This window comes from Sitophilus oryzae, unplaced genomic scaffold (genome assembly GCF_002938485.1).
Source record: "Sitophilus oryzae breed Bouriz unplaced genomic scaffold, Soryzae_2.0 scaffold_1297_pilon_pilon, whole genome shotgun sequence".
In the NCBI taxonomy this organism is placed as follows: Eukaryota; Metazoa; Arthropoda; class Insecta; order Coleoptera; family Curculionidae; genus Sitophilus; species Sitophilus oryzae.
The window spans coordinates 8,028,779-8,042,270 of NW_022145945.1; the positions used below are offsets into that span (position 1 = coordinate 8,028,779).

The following is a 13,492-nucleotide window of genomic DNA, read 5'->3' on the forward strand; positions in this document are numbered from 1 at the left end:
ACTTTTCGATATTGAGTTAAAGTTCTTATAAAAGAGTCTTAATTTTAAAAAATGCAATCACCTGATTTCTTCTTGCCATATCTCGTACACCCTGTGTAAAATAACTAATAAAAAAACTACCTAGTATATAGTAAAAATACACAAACATGTATATAACACGAACTTATTAGGTATTTCATTACTCTGAAGAGCGTTACAAAAAAATATCCTGCTATTTAAAATAATAACAATAGGCTTTACCGACAATCTTTTTTGCAAAAAAATATCATAAGGCGTATAATTATATTCTGTAGATAGCATCATCAAACTTATTTAAATCTGAAAACTGGAAGCAAAAATGTAATAAAAAAGGAGTGGACTGACTCATCCATCATGTATTATTATGCATACGTATTTTAGTTTCTATTCTAGCAAAAGGTGTGCAAAAATTATAATTATTATACATGTGTGAATCATGAATAATTGCGGACAATATCAATAAAAAATTGTTAATGATCTATTTTTTCAGTCCTATTTGTTTGTGCATCCTTGAATGTTTAAATCCATTACTTCTCTTTGCAAAATAGTAGCACAGATTATACAGATTATAATCTTTCTTTTTTCTTTATTGTTTTTCGTGGTTCCAATTTTCGGAATCGGGCGCTAGTTAGGTTACTAGTTTGCGCACATAGCACGCCCACTTATGGCTTCTAAAATTGTGCACAGCGCCTGACCGGCACAGTTATTAGAGAGATGTCGGAAAACCGAATAGCGTCATCCAGTATTTACGCGTACCTTATCATGGTTACGATATGCGCGAGTCAAGCGCTCTTTCTAAATAACCTCTGATAACGTTTAAAAATTGCTTAAATGAGCATGTGCGGGTATTTGACAACCGGAGCCGGCCGGTGAGATCTTTTATTTTAGGTTATGTTTGAATTGTTTTGAATTATTGCTTTAGTTTTATTAGGTAATTTGATATGTAAGTAGCTGGGATTAGTTTTAATTAAATAAATATGGCCCAAAATATGGATTCCACCTCTTCCAATATTAAAGAACCTATAAAGAGTCTTAGGTTTACAGAGGATGACGACTTAGCCCTTCTAAGAGAATTTGTTGCTTGTTGTCCTAAACCCACTGGCAGACGTTGAACAATAAAGCACTGAAAATAAGCACTTTGGCCCTTTAGTTTTAAAATACCTAGTAAACAAAACAATTTCAAAGTTTTAAAGTCATAGCGGACGCGACGCGAACAGAATTCTTTCCGATCCGATAACTATAAATGAAGAGAGTTAATACCACCTCACGTAAAGGAAATACCACCTGGCCTTATTAACGTCCTAACTATTCGGTTTAGCGATATCTCTCTATTACGCTGTTTATTGTTATTTTACGCGAGTTTATTTTTGCGCACAGGAAATTTTACTCGTTTGCACATCGTCATAAAAAACAATTTTCGTAGCACGAATTAGGGACAAGATTTTTATCTGTATACTTATAGGATACCTAATCTGTGATAGTAGGCAAAGTCAACAAAAAATATAACCAGTGTTCACTTTTATAAACATTTTCACTAAAATGTCGAATACACGATTTTAGTTTAGTATTAGTATTCAAAATATGTATCTTCGTGGATACACTATAGAACTGAAGGATGATTGCAAAATTATTTCTATTTTACAGCCGCACTCAGAATCGGTCATCGCGACGCGTGACGATATTTTTTTATTTTATACCGCGATGTGTTTCAGAAATCGCATCACCCACCGACTAAAACAGCGAAAGAGAAACGTAATCGCGGCCGGAAAGTTCGTTGACCTCGGCTCGCGTTCGGCGGCGTTCAAGATGTAACGAGGACATTCGCATCATTGCGCTGTCGAGATATATTGGAATTGAATTTAATTATTTGAATAAATTTACTGAGAATTTTAATTTATTATAGGAGATCTCAATGACTTTTTTAAATAAAAACTTAGTACAATATTTTGAAAGGATACGACGCATCACCCGCATCAATGAATCTTTGCCGCTGACTTTTACACTATGAAATGATAATACAATTATGAAAACCAACTGTATATGACACGAATAAGAATAATCTAAATATCGGATTTGTTGATTCTGAAGAAAAAAGAATAAATCGACATTGGTAGTTCACCTTGCAACCAATAGCATAGAGCTTAATAAACGTCACATAGTAAGCAATCAAGACCACATAAATTAATACGTCATAAACAATGCGAGTTTCCTTGATATTGACATTCACAATTCATTAAACTTTATCAGTCAACCGATAAATCGATAAATTGAAAAACCGAATTATCTTTCCAGTGTAATGGCCTTAAAATAATTAAATCGCCCCATAATACGCTACTTTGGGGTTTTAAACGTTAATTAATTATTAGTAGATAAACTAGTAATATAATGATTAAAATAAGTAATAAAACAAGTAACAATGTCTCAAGACGACGACTACACTGTATAATATGTAAATATATTTTTTGTTAAATATCTATATTTGATACCAATTAAACTTTTAGTTACGTAATCGAGGGCGCGATATTTAATTTCATTGTTGCCAACGCTGGACAAATTCGGCGCCAGGCTTACTAACTGGAATTTAAATTTGCCGCTGAGGATTCAGGTGGTAACTCCGCTGTAAAAAATGTCAAGTTGCCACATTTATTTATTTATTTCCTGACATTCTCATTCGGTTTGACACTTTTTTGAGGCACGTTTTTGACACAGTTTTGTAGTACGAGTTTTTAGTTTTTAGTGTTGTAATACTTTAAACTTAAACATTTTTACTAACCGACCTTGCAGTTGGACATTGTTCTTTTTAGAACCTCTTTTAGTGAGAACTGTGTACCTTATTAGAATATTTTGAACGGGAAAGCGATAGTAATGGCTCTTTATGTCCCTTAAGTGTTAAGTGCTAACCTAACCTAACCTAACCTAACCCACCAGTATTTTTTAGTTTCGAATTTAAAGTGGCGCCATCTAGTACGCCAGGAATGAACTAAATATTGCGGAAAATTTGAATATACTATATACCATTATCTTTATGTAATTTGTTTGAAATGTAGGTACAAAACAATCAGAAACAATTTTCAGAAACAGATTTTCAGAAATCAGTATAAGAAATGTTTTCCTTATATCTGATTGTCGCTGACTAGTTCGTAACTACTCTGGGAACAAAGAAAATATTCAATAAAGGATAGATAAAAATCATAGAATAAAGGACAGATAAAAATCAATTCAAACTATAAGATAGGTAGGTATTTGTTAATAATATAAATAACCTACTTTGAAATAGTTTCTTCGAAAAAACTTCATTAAAAGGTACTTTATTTTCCAAAAAATTAAGAGTAAAAGTAACTTAAATATTCATAAAAATAGAAGTATTTACAAAAACTATTGTAATACAAAACTGGGCGAATCTTATAATAAAATATGTAGGTACCTGAAACAATTTAATTTTAAATACACAATGTTTTTAAATTACTAACTGGGTTTATGAAAATGATTTTTTTTATCATAAACTACTTCCTCACCTGTGATAATAATGATCTAAAATCACAAATCTAGTAGAAAAATACATTAATTACAACAATGAAGATCGAAAGTTCAGAAAACAGCTGATGATTTACCGGTATCAAATTTAGGAAAGTGTGGTTTAGATCGGTAGAAAAAGAAACAAAATATCTTCCTTTTTATCAGTTTTTAGGCAACTATAAAAACTTAACATTTTTGTACGCAAAACTATAACAACTTGATACGCCATCTAGCGCACCAGAAACTTACTATCGCAATTAACAGATCGTTCAAGGTCGTGTATCTCAGATAACTGGCCTTGATGCCACCGACTGCCAATAAAATGTACATGTAATTACAAGTGAGACATCCCTCCCTAGAGTAGATGGGTTATTTCGCTGGTATCTTTGAATAAGAAGACTAAGGAAGGAGCATAATGATATCCATGTATTCATGCATGGTGGGCGGAAAAAGGACTCTAGGGTGGGGATCCTTGACAATTCTGTTTGACGATTCATTTGACACATTTGAATTTGATTTGAAATTTTGTGGATTTGTCAGTCTTTACGGAGCTTATTTTATGTTATTTATTATTTACTTATTCTACTACTGATAGTTGTATAAAAGTAGTAAATCTAGATGGAAATTGTGGCAGAACTTAAATTAACAGTGACACTATCGCGATTTATCAAAAAAGACTCTAAACAGGGGCGGGAAAGTGAAATAGCAAAAACGGTTCCACCCATGGTACAAAGAAAACAAGGTATGATCGATAGCGGCTCCAATTTTGTTAAGTTTGCGCATACCACCTGTGACGTGATACGCCATACAAAAAAATATTCATATTGTCCAATTGCCACTAATAAAAAAAGGCCTAAAATAGGGAAGAATTAGGACATAACCCCAAAAGTTATGTCAAATCATCGAACTTGACATTTGAAAAATTATTTTCACATTTATTATGTCATCTGTTTGACAATTTGAAATTGGCGCGCGGAGCTTGCCGACCAATGGTGCCGTTTATCACCTGTGACGTAGTGACCAACCTGCGCAATATCATACCTTAAATTCTTTGTATCATGGGTTCCACCGTTTCCACGGAAATCTCAAATAAAATAGTTCCAGCCCTAGCCACTAGGTGGTAATGCAATTAATTTTTAGGTTAAGAAGTTGCTACTAGTTATTGCCAGATGGCGTTAAAACAGAATTTTTTGTAGTTTCCACAGTTTCCAACGGCCATTGTCATATTATTGTCAAATTCTCAAAAAATATTGTCGTTGTCATAGTGCCTGCATCATAATATTATCAAATAAATGATTATCAAAACGTTTTTCAAACTATAATTTGTTATATGTGTTTTAATTAGACAATTCCTTTTGTTTGTGGCCCTAAAAATATAATGTAAGTCTTTTATTTTTGCCATCATTTAAGTACCTATTTATATTTACTTAATTTACCAAACTTTGGGCGTATTACGTTGGTTTTGATTTATTATAATAAACGATGTTTAAATCTTTGACTTATAAATAAAAACTTTAAATAATAAATAATATTTCACATGTTTGGCTTTAATTTTATTTAATAATTGTATAAATTATACTGTTAAATCTTATTTTTTACACATCACAACGATACTTGTTATTAGTATTGTTGAATTTGTGTAAAAAATAAGATTTAATAATCAAATTTAATTATTTTAGAGCAAAATTCAATAAATACGCTCATTTAAAAAGCCCGAGCTTAGATCCATTTAAAACAAGCCCTACTCAATAGATGGCGCCATGTCTGTAGGACCATTTTTCAGTATGGCAGAGTCCATTCTTTTTCTAGCTAGGTATATTCTTTGACTCTAAAATAGTTGGTTGTGTAGCGTGCGGTAGATCTCGGCAAAAATCGAGTGAAATAATGGAGTGAAAACAACTTTTCGCTAGTAAGTGACTATATAATATACATACGTGTAGTAAACTGATCATTTACGAAATTCACTTAAATTAACTAATACTATATTTTTTTCTTGCATTTTTGCTTTTATTTACTACTTGTCAAAGATTAGAAGTCAAAGAATTTAGATACGTCAATTTGACTTACCTGCCACAGTAGCGTATCGGATGTTTGTGTTAATAAATAATTATTAAAACTTATCTATTTTTATTATAATAATATGTTTTTATAACAATTTTAGTAACTACCAACATTTATTCACAACGTAAAATAAAAAAAAATTATCGAGTCTACCCCACGTCTACCCTACATCATAGTTTTACATTTTTTAAATAAAATTAGAACGGCACTGATAAACCGGAATTTAAGTCGGCCATATTTCGGTCCCATCGCGGTGGACCTAAGATTTTTGATATGCTCCTTCCTTAATCTTGTTATTCAAAGGCTGGTCTACGTTATCTATTGGCACGCGTGGTCTATTGGCAACCATTTCCAAATTTTCTGTGGAAACTTTAATCAATTTGTTTGATATTAGAAACCATAGAATAACTAACTGAAAGAAATGAAAACTCCTATGTTAAGGCCTGGAAACACGCGCTCGACGCGATCCAAGCGGGCTACTGGCAGAACTAAAAGTTCGCGCCATATTTTTAAATGGACCTTTACTGCCAGTTCATAAGTTTTTTACTTATATTTGGTAATTTCAATCTAGATTATGAACTTATTTGTAACAAAACATTTTACAAAATAAAAATAATGTGTTTTGATACAAATAAATTAATAATCTAGGTTGAAATTATCCCTGAAATTAGAATAAAACACGAAAAATTTGTAACTTGATTATTTTATTATAACATTGTTAATAAAATTACATATAACACATTCAACACTATACAAGTATATATAAAAGTTATCAGAATTTATACAATCAGTTATAAGTAATTATAAAAAAGGTTATAAATTATAAATAAATAATTCATTATATAAAAGACATATAGTTACCGTGAATATAATTTGGTATAACTTTAATCTCAACTTTAATGACCTATTCAAATAGAAACATCTTACAATTCACATTATATAATACACAAAGCCAAGGGACAAAATTGTTATTAAATCTATTCTCGATGACTCGAAGCATTTTTTTTTCAAATAAAACAGGACATATAGGGCTTATAAATAATACAAGGGTATAGAAAATATATAAATAAGTAAATACAAATATATTTTCAACCTAATGATTAATGATTATACTCGTTTAAATAAATAAATGATCTTTTTAAAATTACTTGTTTGTCTTTGCAAATTTGTATATTTAATATTTATCTAAAAGCGTACACTTACATAAATTACTGCACAACCTTTAAAATTAAGCTTTTAATATGTTATACAAATTCTTGATTCGATATAAATACACTTAAATAAAACTTTAAAATTAATGATCTTCCAAATTTTGAGAGACAGCCATTTTGTTGAAAGAATTTGTTTTGATTATGAGAAATTTCATAAAAATTATCACAGGGATTAATTAATATTATATATTAAACTACTTGGCTTTTAAATTTCACAATCCTATCGTCCAAAATACTCTAAATTCGCAAAAATCCGTAAAATATTCCCATAAAAACAAATCACAAATCACTTCCACTTCACAGAAACTGACAGACATTGCCAAATATGGAATGAAGTTTATTTTTCAATTTATTTTACTGATCTAACTGATCCGGGTCACTTAGAAATTAAATTTTTATTAAATTATTTAATTATAATTGTTTCTGGCGAAAGCAACTTCATATCAATGTTTATTCATAGGGTAACAAAGCACATCACTGTTAAATTAACAACATTTTATATAAATATTTATATTTTTCAACTACTCCAACTACTCCAATTATTCCACAGAGTATCAAAAGAATTGTTAATTAAACTATACTCTGTGGATGACTTGATAAAATCATGATGAAATTAAAGTCCCTAGATGAATATCTAGGGACTTTAGATGAAATTTCTACGCAGCGCCATCTATCCCTCTACTGGCAGAAACTCCGCCGTGTTTCCAAAATTCAAATGGCAGTTTCATCCGCCTGTTAGAAACTATTGTCAAGGTATATGTGGCGACATCTGTCGGAGAAGTGAATAAACCGCAAGCGTATTGCTGGTTGAGGACTATCTGTGGACATTGTTGTTGAGATGCCATCTCTTAACCAAGTAGAAAAGTAGGCGAATCAGGCGGCAGAATTTACTAGTAGGAGGCAGAATGATATCGAGAATTTTAGAAGGTTCCAGAAACAGTCAGTAGAGTATATAAAAGCGCGCAATCGGCGGTTGAGCCAGTTTGAATTTTGAAATACAACATTTTAAATTGTGAATCGTGACAGTTTGACGAAGGATGTTAATAATTAGTTAATTGTGTGTTGTAATCAGTATAAATTGTGTGTATATAGTGAGAAAATAAATTCGTTAAGTATTTGCATCGTGAGTTTAAATTAGTGGGCCCACGGAATCCGTAACACTATTTAAGATATAATAAATGATTAATATAAGAGGTATATAGCTAAAATCATAGCCTAAAATATTACCTTACCTTGGCCAACAGCTGGTCGATCGATAACGTCAATGGACCCGTGGCTACCGTATTCCCTTCTCAGGGTCGGACTGCTGGACTTGAACGGTCTGCCGTGCTGGTCCAACAGCTCCAAGCTGGAATTGCTACGGCACAGCGCTTCTGGAGCGAGATGGGGGCGCCGGGCGTTGTGGTGGTGACGATCGTTGAATGATGATCTCGAAGTGCACAGCCCTGCGTTTGCCCAACACCTACGACCGAGAAAAACGTCAGGAATTGTCTCAATTTTTGAAGTAAAACTTCTTTACGCTCATTGGGAGTAAAAATTCAAGACCGTGACAAACGGCCTTCTACGCGACTAAGAAAATCACTATAATAAACTTGAAACTGTACCAACCTTGATTTTATGCATATTTTCATCGATAGGTTTGTAGCTGCTGGTCTAGGTAAAGCATCTAGCTCATTTGCCAGCTCAGAATTAGAATTTAGAATTAGTAACTCGCATTTTCATTGGAGCACACTGTCATATTTTATGTTATGTTATATATTCTAATAATTTATTAAAATTACTGTATATCACTATAAATAATGAATTGTGTGTAATTGAACTGTAATTTCTGTATTATTAATCTGGTAAAGGATGGAGATAAACAATTGTGATTGATTAAAATTTTATTTTAAGATGAAACTTTTGTTAACAACATTCTGGGAACTCGAATAAATTGAATAATGACAAGACAAGTGCCATCTGTCTAAAAAAGACAGCGATTTAGAGTGACAATTTGGTTATGTAAAATTTAGAGTGGCAATTTTGATTATGCAAAACAAATACTTGTTGCCTAACAATTAACATTAATTTAAAAATAAATCGCCAACATGAATAATATGACCAAAACATTTAAACAAAAACAGACCACAGACCACACAAAACAAATTGTTGGTTAGTAGCAGTTAGTAGTAGTCAGAGATATAATAGATGTAGTAGTATTTTGGTTTAATGGCCACAGCTGCCAGGACTATCCGACCGGGTGATAAAATTATCGTTTTTTTTTAATAAAAATTAAAAAAAACACAAAATTATAAAGCTAGAATAGTATACGGCTTTATATCAGCTGTATTTTTTTTAAATTTTATAAAAAGCATTCATAAAAAAAGATATATCCTTCAAATCCTTCAATTGAATAGCTGTTAGTAAGAAGTTTCACTTCGAATATGCGCACATAGTGCACACACAATTTTTTTATTACAGTAGATACTAACAATATTATATCAAAATCAAGATATGGAAATGTAGTACCTGTGAACATGGGTGTTATAGTAGTCTATTGCCTGGGCTGTGCGATCTCGCGTCCTTGTGGACAGTGGCGCCCTCGGCGGCGCTGGTCCGCACTCTTGCAGACCGATCATCCCATCACGCTGTAACAAATTGAAAAAGTCAGAATAAATCAACTGTTTTGCAATCTTCAACAAAGAAAACATTTGGAAAACTTGGGAAATAGGTTTGTGACAATAATTGACATACATATATCAATTATGATATACATCACAAGAAGTGTATTTCCTACACAATATGGCAAATGTTCATGTGTCCAACGTTGGAAGGTGTTGGACACATAGTGTAGGACCGGCTTAACTCGTCTTTGTTTTACGTAAGCCGGTTTACACGTTAGTTTTAACGCATCGTTTAGCATAGGTTTCGACAATATTGTTCATGTGTCCAACTTTGGAAAGTGTTTGCCACATCGTGTGGGACCGCCTTTACACATATAGATTAAGAAATCTGATATCTCAAAATATATCCGGGTGCGTCTTAAAAGTGGCTCACCCCTATAACTTTTTTATTTTTACAGTTAAAAAAACGAGATTTGGTATGTTGGTATATGACATAAATTAGGATTGATTGGCGTATTCAATTGTTTGCGGACACTTCCTGTTTCACCGGAAATGACTAAAACTTTAGATTTTTAAATGGTAACCTCGGTAGTTTTTTACTTTATTTAATAGAAAATAACACTCTGAATAGAATGACATATCATATGTCAACTTTTGACATTTTCGCATATGGTTTATTTGAAATTATAACTTGCGGTTCGTAACGAAAATTTGACTCGAAATACCAAGTGTGTGGTACCAAATTATTCGTAAAAAAATGCTTTTTCCAAATATGCTAATAAGCCACCCTCGTTCCGTTTGAATAAAATTAGATATGATTAAAAATACGATTTGAGTATTTTCTAACTGGCCAGAACAAGACACTAAAAACGTTAGACAATCAAATCTATTTTTCCAAGGCTCCTTGATTAAGAATTAAAATTTTTAACATAACCATGGCACTCTAGATTGAATTTTAAAATTTTAATTTTGTTTTAAGCGAGAATGTCAGAGTTGACATATGATATGTCATTCTATTCAGAATGTCATTTTCTATCGAGTAAAGTAAAAAAATACCGAGGGTGCCATTTAAAAATCAAAAGTCGTAGTCATTTCCGGTGAAACAGGAATTGACCGAAAACAATTGAATACGTCAATCAATCCTAATTTATGTCATATACTAACATACCAAATCTCGTTTTTTTATCTGAAAAAATAAAAAAGTTATAGGGGGTGAGCCACTTTTGAGACGCACCCGGTATTTCAAACTCTGTTACTCCCTTTAGAACCCGCCAAAGTTACTCCCTTTGACAGATAGCAAAGAGAATTAGACAAATTTCACCAAAATCAATATCAAAGCAAAAAAATATTTACCGAAAATGAAAAATCGTTCATCGTAATAATTTTTTTCTATAGATGTGCATATTTCAATTCTTTTATCACTAACACCTTAATAAAAATAAAGTGAACTGTTTAACGTATTAATAGAAACTGATATAATTTATTTTAAGCAACCTACTTGTCAATAGATAACATACTAAAATGTAACAAAAATCTGAATATTTATGTATTGAAAAAATAGATAACCAAAATATCTAATCAAAATATCATTATTTTTTCAACTGTGACAGATTTTGAATTTATGATATTATATACACATTTTTTTGCACATTTAATCTACTCTAATATGACTAAATAATTGTGATATACAGGGTGGTACGAATTGTATTCGGGAAAGCAAAAATAAGTAAAAAAGTTTCGTTTCGGAGATACATGGTGTAGTGAAGTTTCATTTTTATTACAGGTTTTTTCCAAATAATTTCTAAAAATTTAATTTGGATGATAATATGACTCCTATTCATAGGGAGCGCTACCTACATGTTTTTAAAATGTTTTGAAAAGTAATAACATTTTGTCAGTGCCTGTATAAAACTACTGGATGAAAAAATATACAATTTCGCCGTACTATACGTAAAAAAGGTCATCTGGTAAAAAGCGCATAAATTCCTACAAATAATTAATTTTGTGATATTAAAAAATATTCAATAATTAAATTTTCCACTATCATCATAATTTAATTCACATAAGATTTTGTATTAATATCATTTTTTCGGAATGTTTTGATCAGTTTTGTGTTAAATCATCCTCTATTGTGTCCCAGAATTCGATTTATTTAAATTTTCGCACTTTTTTCTATCACACCGAAACGTGATAGAGACAAAAATAGGACGAGTTCGACAACGCCCGCAGTGATGTCGTGGGTGGAAATACGCTCGATACTGCAGTCGCATCCTGCTTCCGGTTCGGGGAAAAACAAAAGAAAGCATTATCAGGACATTGCTCCAGTCTCTCGTTTGGACATTTTTGTCGTTCCAGTATGTCACGTCAGACTTCACGTCATCCCCCTTTAGAACATTTTCTTTAATGGCAATAACTGGGATTAAAAGCTTAACTTTGCGAACAATCATCAAAGGTGTTACCAGTCATTACAGGAAGTATCAATTGATGACGTATGCGATCATATTGGTCCCTTATTTGAATTTTAGTTGACAAATGCTCAATCGTTTTTAAAATTTGTCGGTATTTTATTTTTATTTAATTAGTGGTGATATTTTTACTTTTTATCAAGTTCATTTGTATTTTAAATTCTTATTTAAATTACAGTGATTTTGATCGAGAACTCAACTAAAATGAATAGTTATTTATGGTACTAGTGTTTGTAATCTTAGGGCCATTTCGCAGCAACACAGTCCAGTCTAGTCCCGTCAGATTCAGTCTAGTCCAGTCAAATCACTACAGTCCACTGCTTTCACACCAAACGCGTCCGACGTTTGTTGATGACATTTTTTTTAACGTGTTTTCAGCAAAATAAGCAGTTTAACAACAGAACGCTTTGAAAATGGTCGATATTTAGAGTAATAATTTTACGTCGATTAGAAAAAAGAAGGCGAAGGAGAAATTTATTTTGGATACATCCCATTCATAACAGAAGACTTGTTTTCGGATGTTTTAGTAACTTATTTCCCGATTTGTTAGATGATGCCAAGAATTTTTTCTCCAGACACCAGCAATAGGGTTATACAGGGTGTCCCAGGCTGAGCGTGCATTAGAAGTTTCTAGAGAACTACAACATCTAGCTCTAAGATTTTTTGCACATCATAGTTTCACAACGAGATCTATCGATTAAAAATATTTTCAATATGGTGGCACTTCCGGAAATACCGGAAGTTGACAGAAGCTTTCTTATTTTAAATGGGTGCCCCCATTTTTTATTATGTACTTAAATTCTCTGTAAAATTTTATGAATTTTGATATTAAACACTCTATATCTAACATTGACCGTTTTTGAGAAAAAACATATTTAACATTTTTGAACGAAAAAAACTGCCTGTCAAAAATATGTGTATAGCCTAAACGTCAAATTTAGAGATTACCACAGCCACTGTGCCATAAAGAGAAAACATGTGGCTATCTATTTCAAAAAATAAATTCTTTAATTGTCATATGATAACGGCCGCAGCTGTCATAGAATTGAGCGATTAAAAAATTATGATATATCATTTTTTTCAAATGGAAACCCACTTTTTTTATTTTACTAGTGAAAAGGCTTTTCAATTCTTTACTTTTTAACTATACATGTTCCTATACCTAAAATACATCGTTTTTAAGTTATTTAAGATTTAGTTTTAAAGCGTATATTTTTCTTGATTTTAACCAGTAGCCTATGACTTTAAACGTCAAGTGATGTAAAACAATAGGTCTGGCCATGCCATATTAGGACGCTTTGTTCAAAAAGCAGCATCATTTTTGAGCCAACTTTGCGCTGTTTTTTTCGACCATCCGGAATATTATTAATAATATCAACTAGTAGATATCACTAAAGAGCGAAAATACGAGACATATTTTTATAAATACACTTTTTAAACTCTTAAGGGGGGAGGCAGGCAGTATTTATACTATAGGAAATTCAAATAATTCGTTTTCTGTCAGATGGAAATAAATTGTCTGACCGTTTGACACTTAATGTCAAAGGAAGCTAGATAAAATCAAGAAAAATATACGTTTTTAAACTAAATCTTAAATAACTTAAAAACGGGATATTTT

The 13,492-nt window shown here is 31.8% G+C and overlaps 1 protein-coding gene across 4 annotated transcripts in view; it reads right to left on the reverse strand.

Annotated features, from left to right (window-relative positions):
• LOC115874683 (signal-induced proliferation-associated 1-like protein 1) overlaps positions 1-13,492 on the reverse strand; it is a 119,192-nt gene that overhangs the window by 55,013 nt on the left and 50,687 nt on the right. For 2 of the 4 annotated variants that reach the window (XM_030889903.1, XM_030889906.1), the window contains exons 1-3: positions 10,763-10,878; positions 9,315-9,433; positions 8,039-8,268 (exon numbers count right to left, since the gene is read on the reverse strand). In XM_030889903.1, the coding sequence (XP_030745763.1) occupies positions 8,039-8,268; positions 9,315-9,433; positions 10,763-10,783 (370 nt within the window). In that variant the 5' untranslated portion in view covers positions 10,784-10,878. Of the gene's footprint in view, positions 1-8,038; positions 8,269-9,314; positions 9,434-10,762; positions 10,879-13,492 lie in introns of those variants that run through there. The other 2 variants (XM_030889904.1, XM_030889905.1) reach the window with 2 other exon arrangements.